At 42.3% G+C, this 19,224-nt stretch overlaps 1 protein-coding gene across 4 annotated transcripts in view; it reads left to right on the top strand.

The window, feature by feature from the left end:
• The window catches only part of Vezt (vezatin, adherens junctions transmembrane protein), a 68,937-nt gene extending 50,292 nt beyond the window's left edge, over positions 1-18,645 (top strand). For 2 of the 4 annotated variants that reach the window (XM_052165428.1, XM_052165429.1), the window contains exons 8-12: positions 4,132-4,463; positions 8,559-8,752; positions 13,103-13,203; positions 13,625-13,832; positions 16,770-18,643. In XM_052165428.1, coding sequence (XP_052021388.1) covers positions 4,132-4,463; positions 8,559-8,752; positions 13,103-13,203; positions 13,625-13,832; positions 16,770-17,278 — 1,344 coding nt within the window. In that variant the 3' untranslated portion in view covers positions 17,279-18,643. Of the gene's footprint in view, positions 1-4,131; positions 4,464-8,558; positions 8,753-13,102; positions 13,204-13,624; positions 13,833-16,769 lie in introns of all 4 variants that reach the window. The other 2 variants (XM_052165430.1, XM_052165431.1) reach the window with 2 other exon arrangements.
• The last annotated feature ends 579 nt before the right edge of the window (positions 18,646-19,224 follow it).

A 19,224-nucleotide genomic window follows, 5' to 3' on the forward strand; every position in this document is an offset into this window, starting at 1 on the left:
AGGTCTCTATAGGCCATCCTGTCCCACTGAGGCCAGACAAGGCAGTCCTCTGCTATATATGTGCCAAGGGCCACGGACCACCCGTGTATGCTCTTTGGTTGGTGGCTTACTCCCTGGGAACTCCCAGAGGTCCAGGTTAGTTGATAATTTTTTTGTTCTTCCTGCAGGGTTGCAATCCCCTTCAGCTCCTTCAATCCTACCACTGACTCTTCAATAGAGGTCTCCGACCTCAGTCGAGTGGTTGACTATATCTGCGTCTGTCTCAGTCAGCTGCTGGTAGAGCCTCTCAGAGGACAGCCATGCTAGGCTCCTGTCTACAAGCCCAATGGTACATCAGAAATAATGTGTTCAGAGCTGACCACATAGTAGTGGATAAGCAACTAAGGGCCCATCCCTGGGGCACGATTTGGTGCCCACACAGGGGATGGATCTCAAGTCGGGCTAGTCACTGGATGACCTTTCCTTCAGTCTCTGTTCCTCCATTTTTGTCCCTACATTTCTTTTAGACAAGAACAATTCTGGGTTAAAAATTTTGAGGGTAGATCCCATCGCTCCACTAGGGCCCTGTCTATCTACTGGAGGTGATCTCTTCAGGTTCTATCTCCCCACTGCTGGGCATTTCAGCTAATGTCATTCTCACTGAGTCCTGGGAGCCTCTTACATCCCAGGTCTCTGGGACTTTCTAGAGGCTCACCCCTGACCCCTGACCCCTGACCCCTACCCCCTATAGCTGCAGCTTCCATTCTTTCTCCTGGCCATCTGGGCTTCTCTGCTGTCTCCCCACATACCCGATCCTGCCCCCCCTTTTCCTCTCCCACCCAGATCCCTCCCTTCCTCCCTCTGCCTCCCTTCTTATGGTCTGTTAGTTGCATCATGGGTACTCTGTATTTTTTTTTGCTAATATCCACTTATCAGTAAGTACATACCATGGATATCCTTCTGAGTCTGGGTTACCTCACTCAGGATGATATTTTCTAGTTCCATCCTTTTGCCAGAAAAATTCATGATGTCCTCATTTTTAATAGCTGAGAGTGTTTTTGGAGGTGAGAACTATGATAGAATAAAGGAATGGCTGCACAGGTCATGGTAGATCTGCTTACCGAACCTTTGTACAGCAGCTGCATCTTGTTTACAAAGACTTTGGAGCAATGTCTGCTTCCTCTGCACACATGGTCAGGTACATAGTTCCAAAACAGCTGGAACTTTGTTTTTAGGAGGGGGAAGAATAGAAGATAATACTAATAATGCTCACTGACTTAAGGGAACTTTAAGCAATTTCTTTTATTTCCAAGGTAATCCGAATGATCATGCTTTTACTCTATAAAGGAATAAATCTTTTTGAAAGAATAACTTGACAGTTTTTTATTAAGCAGAGGTGAATTTATATTTTAACTTGGACTCTAATTTGGCCTTAAATATAAACTATTCTTTAAACTTATCTCATTTAAAAAAAAAAACAGTAGTAAAAACACAACTACTTTTTTTTAAAGTGTTAGATTGAGTGAGAAGACTCTCAAAATATCTAAAGCAGAGTTGGCCACTTAGTGGGCCCTGACTACCAGTCCTTGCTTCTTGTTTGTTTATCATATAGGTACTTATGTAGGTTCACAAGCTATGTGTTCTCCTCTTCTAAATCCTATTTTATGTGAAAGACTATTTTGTCTGCATGTGTATCTGTGCACCATCTATATGTCCACAGTCAGAAGAAGGTGTCAGACCCCCAGACCCTGACGTAACTTCAGGTCCCAGCACACATGTAAGCCACCATGACGAGCTGGGAATCAGAGCCGGGTCCTCTGTAAGACTGCGTGTTCTTAACCGCTGAGCCATCTCTCCATCTTTTTCTTTGCTCCTCATTGCTGTTCTTTAAGAAGGATTCAGAGAATGAATGGTATTACAGCTCTTTACGTTATTTTTGTTCAGTTGTTAAGATGTCTACTGAGTTTCCTATTTGGGTTTTGATGTAGTTTTTTTTTTTAAAGATTTATTTATTTATTGTTATATGTAAGTACACTGTAGCTGTCTTCAGACACACCAGAAGAGGGCTTCTGATTTCATTACGGATGGTTGTGAGCCACCATGTGGTTGCTGGGATTTGAACTCAGGACCTTCGGAAGAGCAGTTAGTGTTCTTACCCGCTGAGCCATCTCTCCAGCCCTTGATGTAGTTTTTGTTTTCTGTTTTTTAAACAGAAATTACATTAAAATTACATCTAATTACATTAGAATTACATTAAAATGTAATTACATCATTTTTTCCCTTTCCTTTCCTCCTTCCCAACACCTACCTTGTATACCACCCCAAGCTCCATCTCAAAATCGTGGCTTCTTTTTCTTTAGTTGTTATTATAATGTGCATCTTTTCTTTAGTTGTTAATTTTAGCATGCACGTGTGTGCATGTGTAAATGCCTAAATATATGAATGTAACCTGTTCAGTCCACTTTGCATGTGTGCGTAAATGTCCAGACATATAAATATATGCTGCTCACTCCATGTAGTATTACCTGTATGTTTATGACTTCAGAGCTGACCACATAGTGCTGGAGAAACAACTAAGGGCCCATCCTTGGGGCAGACTACTGCTACCTCGCTCACCATTCCTTAAATGGTTCTTTGTCTAGGATTGGGGCCCCATGAGATTCCCCCTTCCAAGTCTTCTGGTGTTATACTTCTCTTGCTTTCTGTATATTTCTCAAGTATAAATTTACAGAAACTGGAGCAATAAGTCAGTAGTTAGGAGCACATAACATTCTTCCTGAGGACCCAAGTTCAGTCTCGTTACTTATGTTAGGCAGCTCACAATCCCCTGTAACTCCAGCTCCAGGAGAGCCCACGGCCTCTGTGAACTCTAGCCAGTTACACTCTTGTGTATAAATACACATTTACACACATAATCATTTAAAAAATAGGTTTGCAGTTTTCGTGCCAGACATGCTAATTCTTAGAACAACGTAGTTGTTTATTTTTTTTTTCTTTTCTTTTCCTTGAGATATGATCTCAAGGTCTTAACTAGTCTTAGAACTTGCAGAGATCTGCCTGCCTCTGCCTCCTGTGTGCCGGGATTAAAGGTGTGAACCACCACAATTGGCTTGAACACTAAGTTCCTTTTTAAAAAAAAAAAAAATCTGTGTGGATGTTTTGCCTGCCTGTATGTCTTTGCACCACATGTGTGCAGTGCTTCTGTTCCAGGCCCACCTGGAACTGCAGTTATAGATGGTTGTAAGCTGTAATTACATACTGAGTTGGAATTACATGTGGGTGCTGGGAATGAAACCCTGCCCAGGTGCTATGCAAGAGGCACGGCTGCTGGTAACTGCTGAGCCATCGCTTCAGCCTCACACTCCTGATGGATATGTACGGGTGCACACAGACCCCAGCATTCCTATGGAGGGGTCTTTCCTTGCACCATGTGAGTATTGGAGATAGAACGCAAACAGTCAGGCTTCATAGCTAGTGGCTTTACCTGCTGAGCTATCTCATCAGCCTAAAAATAAATTTTAAGAAAAATTCATTTCTAATAAATTTGTAAGACAGGATGTCTCTATGTATATCCCTGGCTGTCCTAAAACTCACTGTATAGAACAGGCTGGCCTTTAACTCAACAGATCTGCCTGCCTTTGCCTCCTGAGTACTGGTGTTATAGGCATGTGCCACCTTACCTGGCTTCATTGTATTATTTTAAATTATATGTGTCTGTGTACACCACATGACGTCGGAGGTATAAGTTTCCTCTGGAGCTGGAATTACAAGCAGTTGTGAGCTGTCACATGGGTGGTGGGAAGTGAGCCCAGTTCTCTATAAGAGTGTTGAACCATCTCTCCAGCCCTCCTCCCATTTTTAGGTCATTTCTATCTAGGATAGGGCTGTGCTAAATTACATACAGGTGTTGGCTTCTGTTACTAGAATCCTAGCGACTCACAGGTTATGACTCCATAATTCAGTACAGTGTCCTTGGCTAATCTTAGAGTTAGTTCAAGTTCAGCTTGGTCATTATTTAGGATAATGTGAAAAGTTAAAGTCAGATGGTAAGTTTATAGTTTGTTTTGAATATTGACATTTTTATTGATGAGCATGTTTTCCATCTCCCCCACCTACCTTCATGTCCCTCCACCTCCCCCACCACTGTCTTAGGTTTTATTCCAGCTCTGGGTGGCACAGAGTTCAGAGTTCTTCAGACGCCTGGCCCTGTTACTTTCTACAGCGAATTCGCCTTCAGGGCCCTTACTCACTGCTGCACTCCTGCCTCATTGTCTTCTCCGGGATGTGACTCAAGGTCTACCTCATGCTCACTCTGCCTGCTTGGAAGAGCTGAAGCGCAGCTATGAGTTCTTTCGGTACTTTGAAACTCAGCACCAGGCAGTCCCCCAGCGTCTCTCCAAAACTCAACAGAAGTCAAGAGAGCTGACTAATGTCCACACAGCAGTGCGTAGCCTACAGCTCCATCTGAAAGCACTGCTGAATGAGTAAGTCGAGAAGCTGTGTAAGGAACCATCACAGCAGTGAGCAGTGTCCTTCTCCACTCATCAGGGCGGTCCCTTGTGTCCAGCCTAGAAAGAAGCAAAGTGGTGTGTGAAGGATGGTTTGTAGGCACGAGCTATCAGGGAAACTGATTTGTAAGCACTGTAGTTTAAGAGAATCTTTTGTAGCTTTTCCTTTTCTGGTTTCAGCAGAAAACAGATGCTCCTTATCTTTGAGAGATGCTGTGAACAGGTACCATGACCAAGGCAACCCTTATAAAGGACAACATTTAATTGGAGCTGGCTTACAGGTTCAGAGGTTCAGTCCACTAGCATCACGGTGGGAGCATGGCAGCGTCCAGGCAGGCCTGATGCAGGAGATGCTGAGAGTTCCAAAGGCAAACAGAAGAAGACTAACATCCAGGCAGCTACAGCAAGGGTCTCTAAACCCATGCCCATAGTGACACACTTCCTCCAACAAGGCCACACCTCCTCCAACAAGGCCACACCTCCTAATAGTGCCACTCCATGGGCCCAGCACATTCAAAGCACCACAAGAGATTATCAGAAATGAGCATCTTTTAACCCTCTTAACATCAGACGTTAGAACTGGAACTCACAGTCTGAGGGAAGTGCCTGTCAGTGCTCGATAGCATTATTAGAGATGCCACTCTATATAGCTAAGGGGTAATACTTGCTACTTTCTACATATATCAAAACATGTTTGGAAATATTTCTATAGCACAGAATAAACTTTTTGGCCTCAGTAAAGGGTAGTGTTCACATTATATATTTGTTTATCCTGACATTCAGCTATAGTTTCCAAATGACTTATACTCTGCTTTGGTATACTTTTATCAATTGTAAATATTTTTCTCGTCTATTTCTAAATGGAAATTTTCACATTTAAAAATGGAATAAAGCAGGTGTAGTAGGGGATTCTTTTAATGCCAGCACTTGGGAAGCAGAGGCATGTGGGTTCCAATCTAGTATACAGAGAGTTTCAAGATAGCCAGAACTACATAGAAAGACTCTGAGAAAGAAAGAGAGAGGGGAGAAGGAGAGAAAGAAAAAGAGGAGGGAGGAAGGCCAGGAGGGAGCGAAGGAGTTGAACCAAAGTCATAACCACTTAATTTTTTTCAATAAATTTCAAAAATATTGATAGAGTAGGACTGGAGCAAATGGGTGGATACGTTCTTATGCTGGAAATCCGGAGGTCATTGGGCTGTACTTAACTTATAAGATTGCAGGTGATAAACTTACATGACCCAGAATATCAGTCAGGAAGTGAAGGGAGAAGTGCATATATCAGATGTCAGATGAAGTGGACCAAAAGGCCTGGGCTTCCCAATAATCTCATAAGGCCGACTGTGCTGGGATGAAGGAAGATAAGATGTAAAGACAGAAATGGACGCTCACAAACACATTTGAAAAGATAAGTTTAGCTGGGCATGGTGGCGCATGCCTGTAATCCCAGCACTTGGGAGGCAGAGGCAGGTGGATTTCTGTGTTTGAAGCCAGCCTGGTCTATAGAGTGAGTTCCAGGACAGCCAGGGCTACACAGAGAAACCCTGTCTCGAAAAAACAAAAAAAAAAGAAAAGAAAAGATAAGTTTTGCCTCAGTTCAAGGCCTTGGAGAGGTCGATCTGAGACTTGTGAAAGGTTGGAATGGGAACAGGGAAGAAGCTGAGGTGAGGCTACCCAGTGCTCTGTCTGTACTGTTCTAAGATGGCAGGCGGGCACTAACCCAGTTCATGGCCAGCAACATGGACAATAAGGCCATTTCCACGTGAGTGGGGAGCAAAGGCAGGATTATCTGAGTGTGTCAGAAAAGGTTCTCTGGCAGAGCTGACATGATGACTGTGTGTGTGTGTGTGTGTGTGTGTGTGTGTGTGTGTGTGTGTGTGAAAAGGTTCTCTAGCAGAGCTGACACGATGAATATATTTGTGTGTGTGTGTGTGTGTAAAGGTTCTCTAGCAGAGGTGACACGATGAATATATTATGTGTATGTGTGTGTGCGTGTGTGTGTGTGTGTGTGTGTTATACACATTTATATCATAATATATTTCAGATTTATTACTTATGCATGTGTGTGCGGAGATATATGAAGGTACTAACAGAGGCCAGAAGAGGGTGTTGGATACTCTAGGGCTGGCGTTACAAAATGGCTCCAGTGCTCTAAGAGAGCATGATTACTCACCGTTGATCACCGAGCCATCTCTCCAGCTCCATGAATATGAGTTATAAGAGATTTTCCTCCATAACTCCAGTTCCAGGACACACAGCAGCCTCCTGTGACTCTACAGGCACCAGATACACACCTGGGATACAAGACATACATGCAGGCAAGATTATCATACATGCAAGATAAATAAATGTACAAAGAGGTTTTCTTTTTAAAAGAGAGGAGTTTTAGTAGATTGGCTTACGCAGTAGTCCCACAGCAACTGTCTGTGTCCTGAAACCTAGCTGTTCTGTCTACAAGGCTGGGTATCACACTTGCAGTATGAACTATTGCTAAAGAGCTGCTGCTCCTTAGTCCACGTCACAGGGCCACACACGCTGGCTTCAGATGCCAAGGAAGATGCAGCAGCAGTGTACTGCTGACCAGCAAGGAGTCCCCATCATTGAGTGCTTCCCTGGAAATGGCCTCACAGTCTCTTATTCACTCTGGTTTGATCAAGTTGACAAGAGTAACAATCATCCAGAAAAAAATGAGGTTTTAGTGAAAGCATCATATTAGTTGAAACCAAGCCTCCTAACAATCTGGGGCAACAGAATCAGAAGAGGGGAGGCATGAGGGAACACCAGAGAATGAAGGAGGGTTAAGGGGAAAGAATGCTACACTGAGTGGGCATAGGTACACTGATACAAACAAGGCCGGAAGGGGGTGTGCATGAGAAGTGTGTGATTCTGCTTCAGATCAGGACATTCTCCCTAGGGCGCTGTCACTTTAGTATTTTAATTAGCAAGTACATTGGGTACAGTGTATTCGTTTCTCTCCCACTGTAGAACACCTTCTCTCCTGTGTGAGTGGGTGAACGGTTGGCTGTTAGTGAGCTGGCTGGCTGGCTGGTTGGTTGGTTGGTTGGTTGGTTGGTTGGTTTGAGACAGGAGCTTGCTTTGTAGCCTGAGTTGTCTTCGAACTCACGCTCCTGTTGCCCAGGCCTCTGAGGTCTGGGTTGTAGGACTCTACCCACTCCCTATTGTAGTTCTTAATGCTGTTAAAAGCATCACTTAAAAGTTTGTTCTGCTCCATATTTTGAAAGCTTTTGATTTTTGCTTCTGCCCACTGATTGTTCCATTTGCTAGTCTCATTCTCAGTGCTTCTCTGCGGACTGTGCATGGGAAAACGTAAAGTGTTTTTATGATATTGAAATGTTATATATTTTGTATAATATTGAAATTATATATAGTATGCTATATATAATATATTTTAAATATATAATTGTAACTATACACACACACACACACCATTTTCCTGGTTGTAAATTTTTTAAAAGTAGGAGACGGCTTAATTTATTCCTTTAGATCAGGAGTTGTCTAGTAGCCGAGTGGCATTGGCACATGCCTTTAATCCCACACTTGGGAGGTAGAAACAGGTGATCTCTGAATTTGAGGCCAGCCTGGCCTGTGGAGTGAGTTCAAGGATAGCCGGGTGTAAATGAAGAAACTCTTATCTCAAAAAACAAAGGGGAAAAGGAAGGAAGGAAGGAAGGAAGGAAGGAAGGAAGGAAGGAAGGAAGGAAGGAAGGAAGGAAGGAAGGAAGAGAGGAAAGAGAGAAAGAGAGAAAAGAAAAGAAACTGTCTACTATGTATGAAGAAATACTTGCCAAACACATTACATAATATTCCTTATAAATTTTCATTTGTTTCGAGGTGTCTTAGATTGCTTAACCAAGTACTCAATCACTGATCTATATCTCCAGCCTTACTTGATCATTTTTAAGTGTACAGTGCACACATGCTGTTGAACAACTATTACCACTATTTGTCTCCAGAACCATCTTAATTTTATAGGCTTAATTTCTTAAATACTCCTCTTAAATGATAAAATTTTCATTTTATCTGTTAATCTATTTCTCGTTTTCTGCTTTGCAGAGTAATAATTCTTGAAGATGAACTTGAAAAGCTTGTTTGTACTAAAGAAACACAAGAGCTGCTCTCTGAGGCTTATCCAATCCTAGAGCAGAAATTAAAACTGATTGAGCCACACGTTCAGGCCAGCAACAGTTGCTGGGAGGAAGCCATTTCTCAAGTGGATAAACTGCTCCGGAGGAATACAGATAAAAAAGGTACCTGTGGATTATTTTCCGTGTATGCTTGTCAATTACGCTCACTCCATCCTGCAGGGAGTCCTCTGTTTGTGACTGCCTCCAAACAGATGAAACTGGGTTTGTAAAAGTTCTTAGTTTAATAAAAAGAAGAGGTGGATGTCTGTACCAATTGATACTCAACTCCAAGTTTTGACTCTAACATAAAACACATAATGATTTGAATGTGTGTTCCATCTCCTTTTATGAAAACTGGAATGAAGGGAGAAATATTGGTAGTATTTTCTACTGTCAGAACTTCTAGAAACTCTTACTGGTTGAGTAATAAAAGAACTGGTTTAAGTCAGGTGCGTCGTTGCTCAACTTTAAACTCAGCTCTAGGGAGCAGAAGCAAGAGGTTTGCTGTGAGTTCGAGGCTAGACCAGTCTATGTGGTAAGCTCTAGGACAGCCAAAACTATAGAGAGACCTTGTCGCAAACAACAACAACAAAAAAAAACAACAAAAATCAAACACCAAAGAGAACAGATTTAGCTGTATGTGGTAGTTCATGCCTGTAATTATAGTACTTGGAAGGCTGAGACAGGATGATTGCATTGTGGAAGACAGCCTGGGGCTACCCAACAAAACTTTGCCTCAAAACAAAACAAAGAACAACAAAACAAACAAACAAGTTGGATAGTCAAGAGCCAGTAGAGCTCATTGGAATACATCTCAGTCCCTCACAGTCCAAAAGGTGATGGCTATGAGCGAGGTCTGAGATTTCCTTCTAAGGTATAGTACCTACTTCTGTAATGAAGGCATAATATAGAAATGACATAGTTAATGGCTCTGAATTCATCATAAGCATCGCAGTCTAATCGTCTTAGATCAGATCATTTTGTGTCACAGGCTACAATGCAATGTTGAAATTTCTCCCCTAACCTGCCTTTTTAAAACTCAGATTTCACTCTTAGTTTTTTTTTTACACCACTAATTTTATGTGGACTGTTTAGTATGTTAATTTTTTCAGTTGTGCTACAAGCCAATACCTTGCTTTTCCCATGAGTCTTTATTACAGGGTTAATTAGACTTGTACATTGAATTTGTATTGTTGTCAACAATAATTAATTCATATCACCATAATACTGTTTTATTTATAGCGAGCATTTTAATAGTTTGTTTCAGTGTCTTCAATGAATAAATGCTAAACGGTAAAAAAATATTAACTTTTTTCAGAGAAAATATTGCCATGATAATGACTATGCTTCCTTTTCTCACAGATGTGTCTAGTAGATGTGTTTTTCAAAGGATAAATCTCTTAAGGAATTTTAATATCTGTAAATACTTCAAAATTTTACCCTGAGGTCTAGAACTTCTAAGTTCAAGAAGAAACATTCAAAAGTGCTTTGGGTGCTAAAAATTGCAGGACTGGCTTGTTCAGTGGTAGAATATGTGCTAAACCATATAAAGGCTGTACCCTAAAACACAGTACATGCCATTCAGTGCTTCCTGAGCATGCTCTGAGGTAGCAGAATATTCCCCAGTCAGCTACCATGAGAAAATTGCCTTCACATCATCAAGCCGGCAGTCAGTAATGCTATCCTATTGTTAGTGTTTGTACACAGTTGCCTCTGGCTATAAAACTTTAAATGTTTGAAAACATTCTACAAAGCTTTGACCTCATTTTGTAGTCCAGGTTAGCTTCAAACTTCTAGGGTAGGGATTGCAGACATGTGCCCACACACCTGGTGTTGACACTGTTCTTAACACAGTGCTCTGGAGAAACTGGAAATGGCTGAGTGACTTATAAAGCAGCAGGCTATCCAGACATCGTGGTGCATGCCTCTGACCCCAGCCCTGAGGAGCCTGAGGCAGGATGACTGCAGGTTCAAGGCCAGCTTGGACTACTTAGCAAGATGCTGCCCCACCCCCTTCAAAAGAAATAGAACAGCCACAACACAGGCAGCCTAGGTTAATATTGGGGAGATGGAACTGTTTGATAGTCAGGCTGTTTGTAGTTTGTGACTATGTGCTTGTCTAACCCCATAGAATCGGGTACCAAAAGGTGAGGTTTTTAGAATGAATAAATTAGCTTAAATTATTTTCACCTGTTTTGAGTTTTGCTTGAATTTGTGTATGTGTAGTTATATATGTTTTTAATGATAGTATTATTCTATTTAAGAGTAAGTGGCAGACATAAAATTCCATTATCCCTAAATATTTTTTTTAAATTGCCAATTGGTAATTTCCTAATTCCATTTTATTTTTTTACACTTATTATTTGGCATTTTAGTCTAAAGTAAACAATCCATTTGTCCACTTATTTATATCAGTAAAACTTTATGGATACAAATCGTACAGTGAATTGCAATTTGTTATTGTAATTATATTTGACTACATATGAAAGTCATTATTTTTCTCTTTGTTAATATTTTTAGTTAGCATAAAAATGAATTCATTTCATTGTGACCTCTTCATGTTCAGCATCATTTTAAACACTTCCTTATTTTCCTTGCTTCCTACTGGTACCAGTGCTGACCCTGGAGACCCTGTCTTTTCAGTGGAGCTGGGGTGATTAGAAACCAAGCTCTGGGTGCTCTGGGTGCTCATAGCCCCGGCGTGTAATTGCTTCTGCATCGCAGTGTGCAGTGGAGCGGCCATCTATAGTGTGTAGCTGTGCACATATTCAGATCCATTTCTGTACATGTCTGTGTGTGTTAAACGCTGTGTCGTATCAATAATGCTAATAGAGTTTCAACACCATGTGATTTATTAGCCTTCCCCATTTCCACATTCAAACCTTCCCGCTCTGTTTAGCACCAATCCCTTGCCACTGTGGGCAGCTGTAGGCTCATCCTCTGAGAGGCCTTTCTTTCCTGCTCCATGTGACCACACAGCCCATGCACATCGAGAGTCTCTAAGCCCTCCCAGCACCTTGCCGTCCCTTGTCTGCTTCACCCCAGTGCCGGGGTAATTTGTGCAGTAGGCCTCGTGCCAGGTAAAAGTCCCCATTGGAACTCGAATTTACCTCCTCTCATTGACAGTTCAGTTGGTTATTATTTTTAAAGCTTTATTTTAATATTTATTTTATGAAAAATTAAGGAATTCATCTGCTTAAAAGTTTGAAAGCCCCAAAAGAGCAGGGCTGTGTTGGTGAGCCTCATGCACCGAGCCCAGCCCATGGTCACTGTGCAGGTTCTCAGTATCCTGGAGAACTCATGCACATGTTCATAAAATAAGTGTCAATGTTTTAAATATTTTGTGGGATGTGTTAATTTAGTACACTCTGTCTGGCAAAAAAAACAAACAAAAACATAGTTTTCCTTGCGTGGTTTCTGAATTTCTATGCCATAAAGGCTACCTACATTTCAAAAGTGTTTATAGTAAGTTTGTGATTCCTTCTTATACTTTTGTGTGTGTGTGTCAGATAGCTGTGAGCCACCATGTTGTTGCTGAGAATTGAACTCAGATCCCCTGGAAGAGCAGTCAAGTGAGTCCTGAGCCATCTCTCCAGCCCTCTCTTCTATTTAGCAGTACTGATGAACTGCCATCAGGGGCTGAGGTGTCCATCAGTTGTCCCCCACGTGCTAGGCTTGCCCAAGGGCCAGGGTTCCATCCCCAGTGCTTCAGACGTAACAAGTAGTACTTTAGTTTGGAGTTTCTGTTGTTGATGATTTTGTTGAGCAGTTTTGGTTTTTTTTTTTTTTTTTTTTTTTTTTATTCAAAGGCTTTTCTATGTTGTATCAGTACTAATACAACAAACTGTCCTACTGGGAGTCCAATGGAACTTTGTCAAGTGTGTGATCTGGTAGGCTGGCCTCAAACTCACAGATGTACCTGCCCCTGCCTCCCAAGTGATGAGATTAAAAGTGTGTAGTACCACCTGTTCTGTTCTGATTGTTTTTAAGGAGAAAGAATAATAATTCTGTTTTAAAACCCTCCCAACACTATGAACAAAATATTTTATGAGAGTGGAATATTTGTCATCTACCATGTGACAGATGGCTGTGGTCATGTTCTGCACGAAGTTAACTTAAAGCCACGTGGTAAATTATATATACTCACACACACACATACACTGTTCCCTTTTGGTGTCTTTCATTTTTGTAAATAAAAGGTTTAGCCGGAACAATTTGGGGGCCAGATAAGGCAATACACATCAAAAATCTAACACTGATGAGCCTGAGGTAGGGAAATGATTAGTTTAAAGCCAACCTGGACTCCTAGAAAGACCCTGTCTCAAAACAAGAAAACCAGGGGGAAAGGAAGTCGGACTGTGGAACTAACAAGTAGCACTAAGGACGGCATGTCACTAGATGAGATGTCACTAGATGTTTCTGATGGCCTGTTTCTCGTCCTCACTCTGCCCTTCCGCCACTGTCTTTCTGAAGGCAAGCCTGGAGTAGCGTGTGAGAACCCACACTGCACCGCGGCGCCCTTGTTGCGGCCGACTCTACACATTGAGGACAGAGACCCCATCCCTGAGGAGCAGGTGAGGAGGAAAGGCGCTGGTCTCCCCTGAACAAGCTGTCCATATGCAGTTTGCCTACTTTTATTTCAGGTGACATGGGTAACATCAGATAAATTGCTGAATTTCTGCTTCTAATGAGGTTAAGATGTATTACAATGTAATATAAATTTATGTCAAAATATCTGCTCTTAGTGCCTTGAATTTGATTCATCAACTCAGAAAATAGATAGCCATAGATAGTGTTAAGCTTTCTCGTCTAGAACTCTTTGTAGTATGTACCGTTTGAAGATCTTAATTTGTCAGCAGACACCGTTGTCGCCGCCTTCCTTCCTTCCTCCCCAGCGGTCAGATGAGAAGGTTCTCCAGGGCGCATAGCTGCGAGCGGTGAGTGCTGCTCAGAGCCCTGTCGGCCTCAAGTTCTCTGTCTTTGGACCATTTTTAGGAATTAGAAGCTTATGTGGATGACATAGACATAGAAAGTGAGTTCCGAAAGGACGATGTGTATCACTTGTCTCAGGAAGACAGAGAGAGACAGAAGCGCGAGCAGGAAGAGTCCAGGAGGGTCCTGCAGGAGCTGAAATCCGTGCTGGGGTTTAAAGCGTCAGAGGCAGAAAGGCAAAAATGGAAGCAGCTGCTGTTCAGTGACCACGGTAAGCTCCGACCTCAGAGCGCGGGTCCTTTCAGGGACAGGAGTCTTTTCGTTTTGAACCATGAATGTTATTTAAACTGTAGAACTGTAGATCCTCCAGTCAGTATAGTACTTTCATACAGAAGCAAATTAAGTTTGATCAATAAAAAAATGCAATGTAATCACACTAGGACTACGGAGTCAAGCTTTTCCACCAGTTATTGTTGGGTAGATTTCTTTCAGAGTGGACATTAAATTGGATACATCAAGCTGGCCGTGGTGGCGCTGTAGTCCCAGCGAGGCAGTTGAGACAAGGAAGATGATGAGTTTGAGGCCAGCTGGAGCTACACAGTGTGTTTGTGTTACCTAGCTACAAAACAAGAGCCTTTCAGGGGGTGAGGGGGCAGAAAGAAGAAAAGTATAAACTTGAGATGCTAAGCTCTGTTCTCTGTCCAAGTACTTCAGTAAAACTCACCATTAATTTCTGTAATGATGAAAAATGGATAAAGAGCTAGGCCACTCGGCCACTTACTCAGATCCATGGAAGCAGAGGAGGTGTGGCTGTGTGCTCCGACTCCATAGTCAGGTTTGGATGCTACGGCTGGCCTTACACGTCTTCATGTCACTCTCGCTGTTTGCTTCAATCACACTTCATGGGAGGCAAGAGACGCTATGAAGAGACAGAACCTTGATAGTTAGCAGTGTCAACTTAGTTCTTTCTCAGTTGAATTAATTGCTGTGGACTTGTAAGGTAAACTGGGCTTTCCACTCCATTTTAGAGTGTCCTCACGGAGCCTTGGATGGGCAGTGCCTTTCCCCTTCTCAGTAAAAGCATGTAGATCAGATCGCCTGGTCTGAAAAGCTCCTTGGGCGGCCGTCTGCTCTCGGGAGCTCACACCTTCCTCTCCAGCCTGCTGTCTGTCGCTTTCATCCTTCTTTGCAGTTTCTCTCTGCTCCTTTAGCGCCCAGATCCCCCTAGGTCACGCTTGCCCACTAGGCAGCCCTTAGCCCGCTCCGTTCCAGCGCCTTCTTCCCCGCTGAGCTACCTTGGAACCTAGTCCAGCTTTTGTGCAAACTCAAACAGCTCGCTGGTGATGGCCTTCTGACTTAAAACTGCAGTGGTTCCATCTTGCTTTTCATATTAGCCCCGCCAGCATAAGAATCCATCCTGTCCACTCATACTTCCCAATATTTCTGATAAAGATCTCTTTCTCAGTTTACCTTTATCTAACTGGACAAGTCCCACAAACTTGCTGTATAGAGTCATGAGTGGATGTATCCTGGTCTCTGACCTGGAACTTGTCCTCTCTCCCAGTGTTTCCTCGGTGGACCCTCGGCTGCCTCACCTCTCCTGCAGACAGACAGGTAGCTGGGATGTAAGGGGATGCTTGAGCAGCAGAGCAGAGCAATGGGGAACTTTCCAGAAGCAGCCGTAGAGTTCTGTAGTCAGCTTGTTCATGAGTTAAGAGATAACATGAAGATAACTTTTTTTTTAGACATAATAGTTTCTGTGCTCAGTTTTTTTTTGTTTTATTGTTTGTCTCTAAATTTCTGTCTTTTTTTCCTAGTTTCTATTTTCCAGTGCATTCATTCAGCAGATTGTAACTCAACAAGTAGTTATCAAGTCCCTGTTAGATACCTGAGGCTACTAACTGTAACACATGGCTCAACAGACAAAACAATTCTGTTTCCCTCGAGATTTCTGTTCCTACCCTGCTGTCAGTGGCTGCCTCACTCCCTAATTCAGTTAGCCGTGATCTAGAACCCCTGTAGCATGGTACCCTTAAGACCTAGCAGACTTATGGGCAAATGAAAGAAACTGTGTCTCCCTTTCAGGACCACGCCTTAGACGCCACTTGCATCTAAAAAGGCAGTATTGCTGTATAGTTTGTGAAAATAAGTAAAAGATCTGCTGATGCCAGAAAAATGCTTTCCTGTGACAAATGTCAGTACGTCTTCCAGAGTTGTTTTCATCTCTGCCTACAGGGGTAAAGTCCGAGTGGAATTAGAGAGGGACGGCCTCCGCTGGACCTGCTGTGGCCGTGTTCTGTTGTCGCCGCTTCCCTAGTGCAGTTACCGCAGCATAGGCGTGTGTCTTGGGAACGGACGCGTTTTTTACAAAAATGCTTTTTAAGTATACGCCAGACCTTCAAGACGCACTTTTTCCCCTTCCGCCATGCTTCGTAATGTTGTTGTACTAACCCCTCATGCTGGGAGAGAGACTACCTAGCAAGCAGCCCACTGCCTACTAACTCCAAGAGGAGCTAGCTAAACCTCACTTTTCTGGCAAGGACAACTTCTACTGTATGGCTCTATATTATATTTATGTGTTATACTTTGTTTGGTATTTGGTCTTGAATGCAGATTTTATTTCATTTGTGTTCTGTGTACTACTAGGAAACGTAGACATGCATTACTTCCATTCAGGTTCTGTTAGGTGATTGGCAAGTAAGTCAAATTGTATGTTACATTTTGTATATATTTATTTACATGTGTTTCTTGTAAATATATATTTGGTGAAGCTGCCGTTATCTGGGACACATTAGGCACAAGCTTTAGTGAGCAGAATCAAGTGGCATGGGATGGCTTGGAAACATGGCCGCCTCCAGCCCAGTGTCCGTTCCCTCTATGATCAGACTCTAGGATCTGTTGCCAGCAGCTTCCTAGAGGAGAACTGGGCCTGCTGATCCAGGGACTGTGCTTTGAGAAGCACTGCCTTTGAACTGCAGACTCTTCAGCAAATCCAAGTCTCATTTCATTTCTTTAGGTATTTTTGTCTCATAAAACTCCCCATATTTATAAAGTTATATTTATTTTACTAGAAAGTTCTATTGTGTTTTTATTTATTTGTTGTTCCTTTAAAAAAAAAAAAAAAAGCAAGTGGGAATTTAAAAGTTGTTGGGCCCTTAGTTATTTTTTTTCCTTTTTTCTTTTCTTTTCCTCTTTTTGTTCTTTGAAGCTGTGTTGAAATCCTTGTCTCCTGTAGACCCAGTGGAATCTGTAAGTAATTCAGAAACACGCATGAATTCCGATACAGAAAAAGTCAATAGTAATGCTACTGAAGAGACTAGTAAGCCCTGTGCCAGCAACCAGGAAGACAGTAGGACTGAGTATGTGTGTGATGGCCCTCCAGAGGGGCAAAGCACAGACACCTCTGCAGACGAAGGCCTCCTCCTCCGAGGAGCAGAGGAAACTGCGTGCTACCAGCGAGAGAGGGAGGCTAGGTCTCCTCCAGCTGCTGCGGCGGGGGCCACCACCCCTCCAGCTCCCGGGGACTCACTGCAGCTCTCCATTAAGCAGAGGCTGGCTCGACTCCAACTGTCACCAGAATTCACCTTCTCTGCTGGCCTGGCTGCAGAAGTGGCCGCCAGGTCTCTGTCCTTCACCACCATGCAGGAACAGACTTTTGGCGATGAGGAAGAAGAACAGCTAGGGGAAGGAAGTGAAAATGAGATGGAGGAAAAATAAAAGCCAAGATGAAGCGATGTCCTTGAGTGTTCCTTTTACAAAAGTGTTCTAGCTGCAAGACTGCAAAGGGAAACGAGTGTGTGTTTACTCTCTAGAAGGCTCCGGCGCGAATTTACAGGGTAAATAAGGATTTGAATACCTGACCTGACATTAGTAGATACCTGTATAGGCAGATCCTTTAGGCATAGGAGAGAAAGGTAAGGGCGAATTTTTTTTTTAAATAAACTGCTGTTTTGTTTGTGGCAAAACTGATAATCTTGGCAAATCTTTAAGTACTTTTAATAAAAAAAAAAATGCGTTTATCATTTTTTGCCAAAACTGTGCTGCCATGAGGTAACTAGGGTAATTGTCTTGCGGAGCATAAACATTTAGAATGAGCCCTTTCTACTGTGTCCGTGCAGTGTGTAACTGCAGCGGTCATGTTAATACAATGTTCGTACTTTATTTTGTTTATACCACTCTTAAAACAAAGATACAGGTTCTAAATAAAAGTATTAAATTACTACACCTGATGTGTACTGGGGTTTGGAACTTAGAGGTAGTCTGAAGGTGCTTTGGCTGCAGCATATCTCGTGCGTTTCCTTGTTCGTATGTGCCCCTCTCATGATGCCGTACGAAGTTTAAAAGGAAAATCGTGTGCCCTCTTAGGAAGGCCGAAGATGTCCAAGTGCTGTCGCTACAGCAAAGGCCCCAGCCCCAGCCCTGCAGAAACTAGTTTACACCAGTTTACATGGAGACAACTGTGCCTCTGCTGTAAGTAGGTCCTGGGCTGTCTTCTAGCCTGGCCTGTCTTACTAAGACTCAGGAAACACGTCAGCTCTCTTGGAAAGTATCCTTGTACCTTTGTATTTCGTTGTGAATATGTCTCGAGATGCTGCCAGAGACCAGTCTGTCTGCTTTGTGCTGGAACTGTGTTTTTAATGATAGTTTCAGAAATATTCTCCTTCTGAAACCTGTTGCTACCATGCATACACAGAGTTTATAAGCATTACTTTGTGAGGAATGTAAGAAACAAAACCCAATTTATGCTGCTTTTTCAGGAGGAAAGTATATGACTTCCTATAACTTACTGCTTTTAGTAAGGAAGCTTACTACTTCAAGATTTGTTGTTGTTTTAGTAACTATTTCTTATCCTGAGGAAAATCTTCTACTTTGTATGACTAGACTTTACACTGTTAGTGACTCTGCCTTTTTCTGATGCTTAGCAGTGCCAGCCTGTGAGGAACAGTCCCTTCAGTCAGACATGGAAATAGCTAAATCCCAAGAGAAAGGGAAGGTTCTCAGCACTGTAATGACGTATGTATTTCTGAGTAACACGGTTTTACTTTCTTAAATTATTGTTTGCCAACTCCATTTCCCCCCAAATTTGATTTTTTTTTTTTTAGGGAAATTTTGCTAAGAGTTCTCTTAATTTTTAACACAGGAAAACTTAGTCATTTTTAATATTTTTAGTGTATTTTGATTCAACCATAGCAATTTCACAGAAATCTGTTTATATTGATATCAGTCTTATGCTTTCTGAGCATAAAACTTGATATGTTCAAGTTCTGAAATACAAAGCTTGATCTGGAAGAGTTCCTAGTCTTCAGTCTAGTCTTCTATTTACAAGCTCTTATTAGTTCATGGAAACTGCATTGTTGGAATCATAATTAAGGACACTGAGCCTGCCCGTCATGCTCTGTTTTATACATATTTCTTTCATGACTCAAAATATTTGCAACATAAAGCTGTTTCCTCTGTGAAATTTTCTTGACTGTTTTTCTCTTACAATATCCTAAGCTGGTGTTCCCCAGTTGTTTTAGTGAATACCAGAGTCACAATAAAACAGAAGTTCTTTTTTGAATGCAGACTTTAAGCCGTGATTTTCTGTGATTTTTAGTTGTTTTAGAACAAGACCTAGGACCTGCTTCTGCCCTCTGAAGTCTAAGAGGCCCTACTTAGTGCTC

This window comes from Apodemus sylvaticus, chromosome 20, assembly GCF_947179515.1.
Source record: "Apodemus sylvaticus chromosome 20, mApoSyl1.1, whole genome shotgun sequence".
In the NCBI taxonomy this organism is placed as follows: Eukaryota; Metazoa; Chordata; class Mammalia; order Rodentia; family Muridae; genus Apodemus; species Apodemus sylvaticus.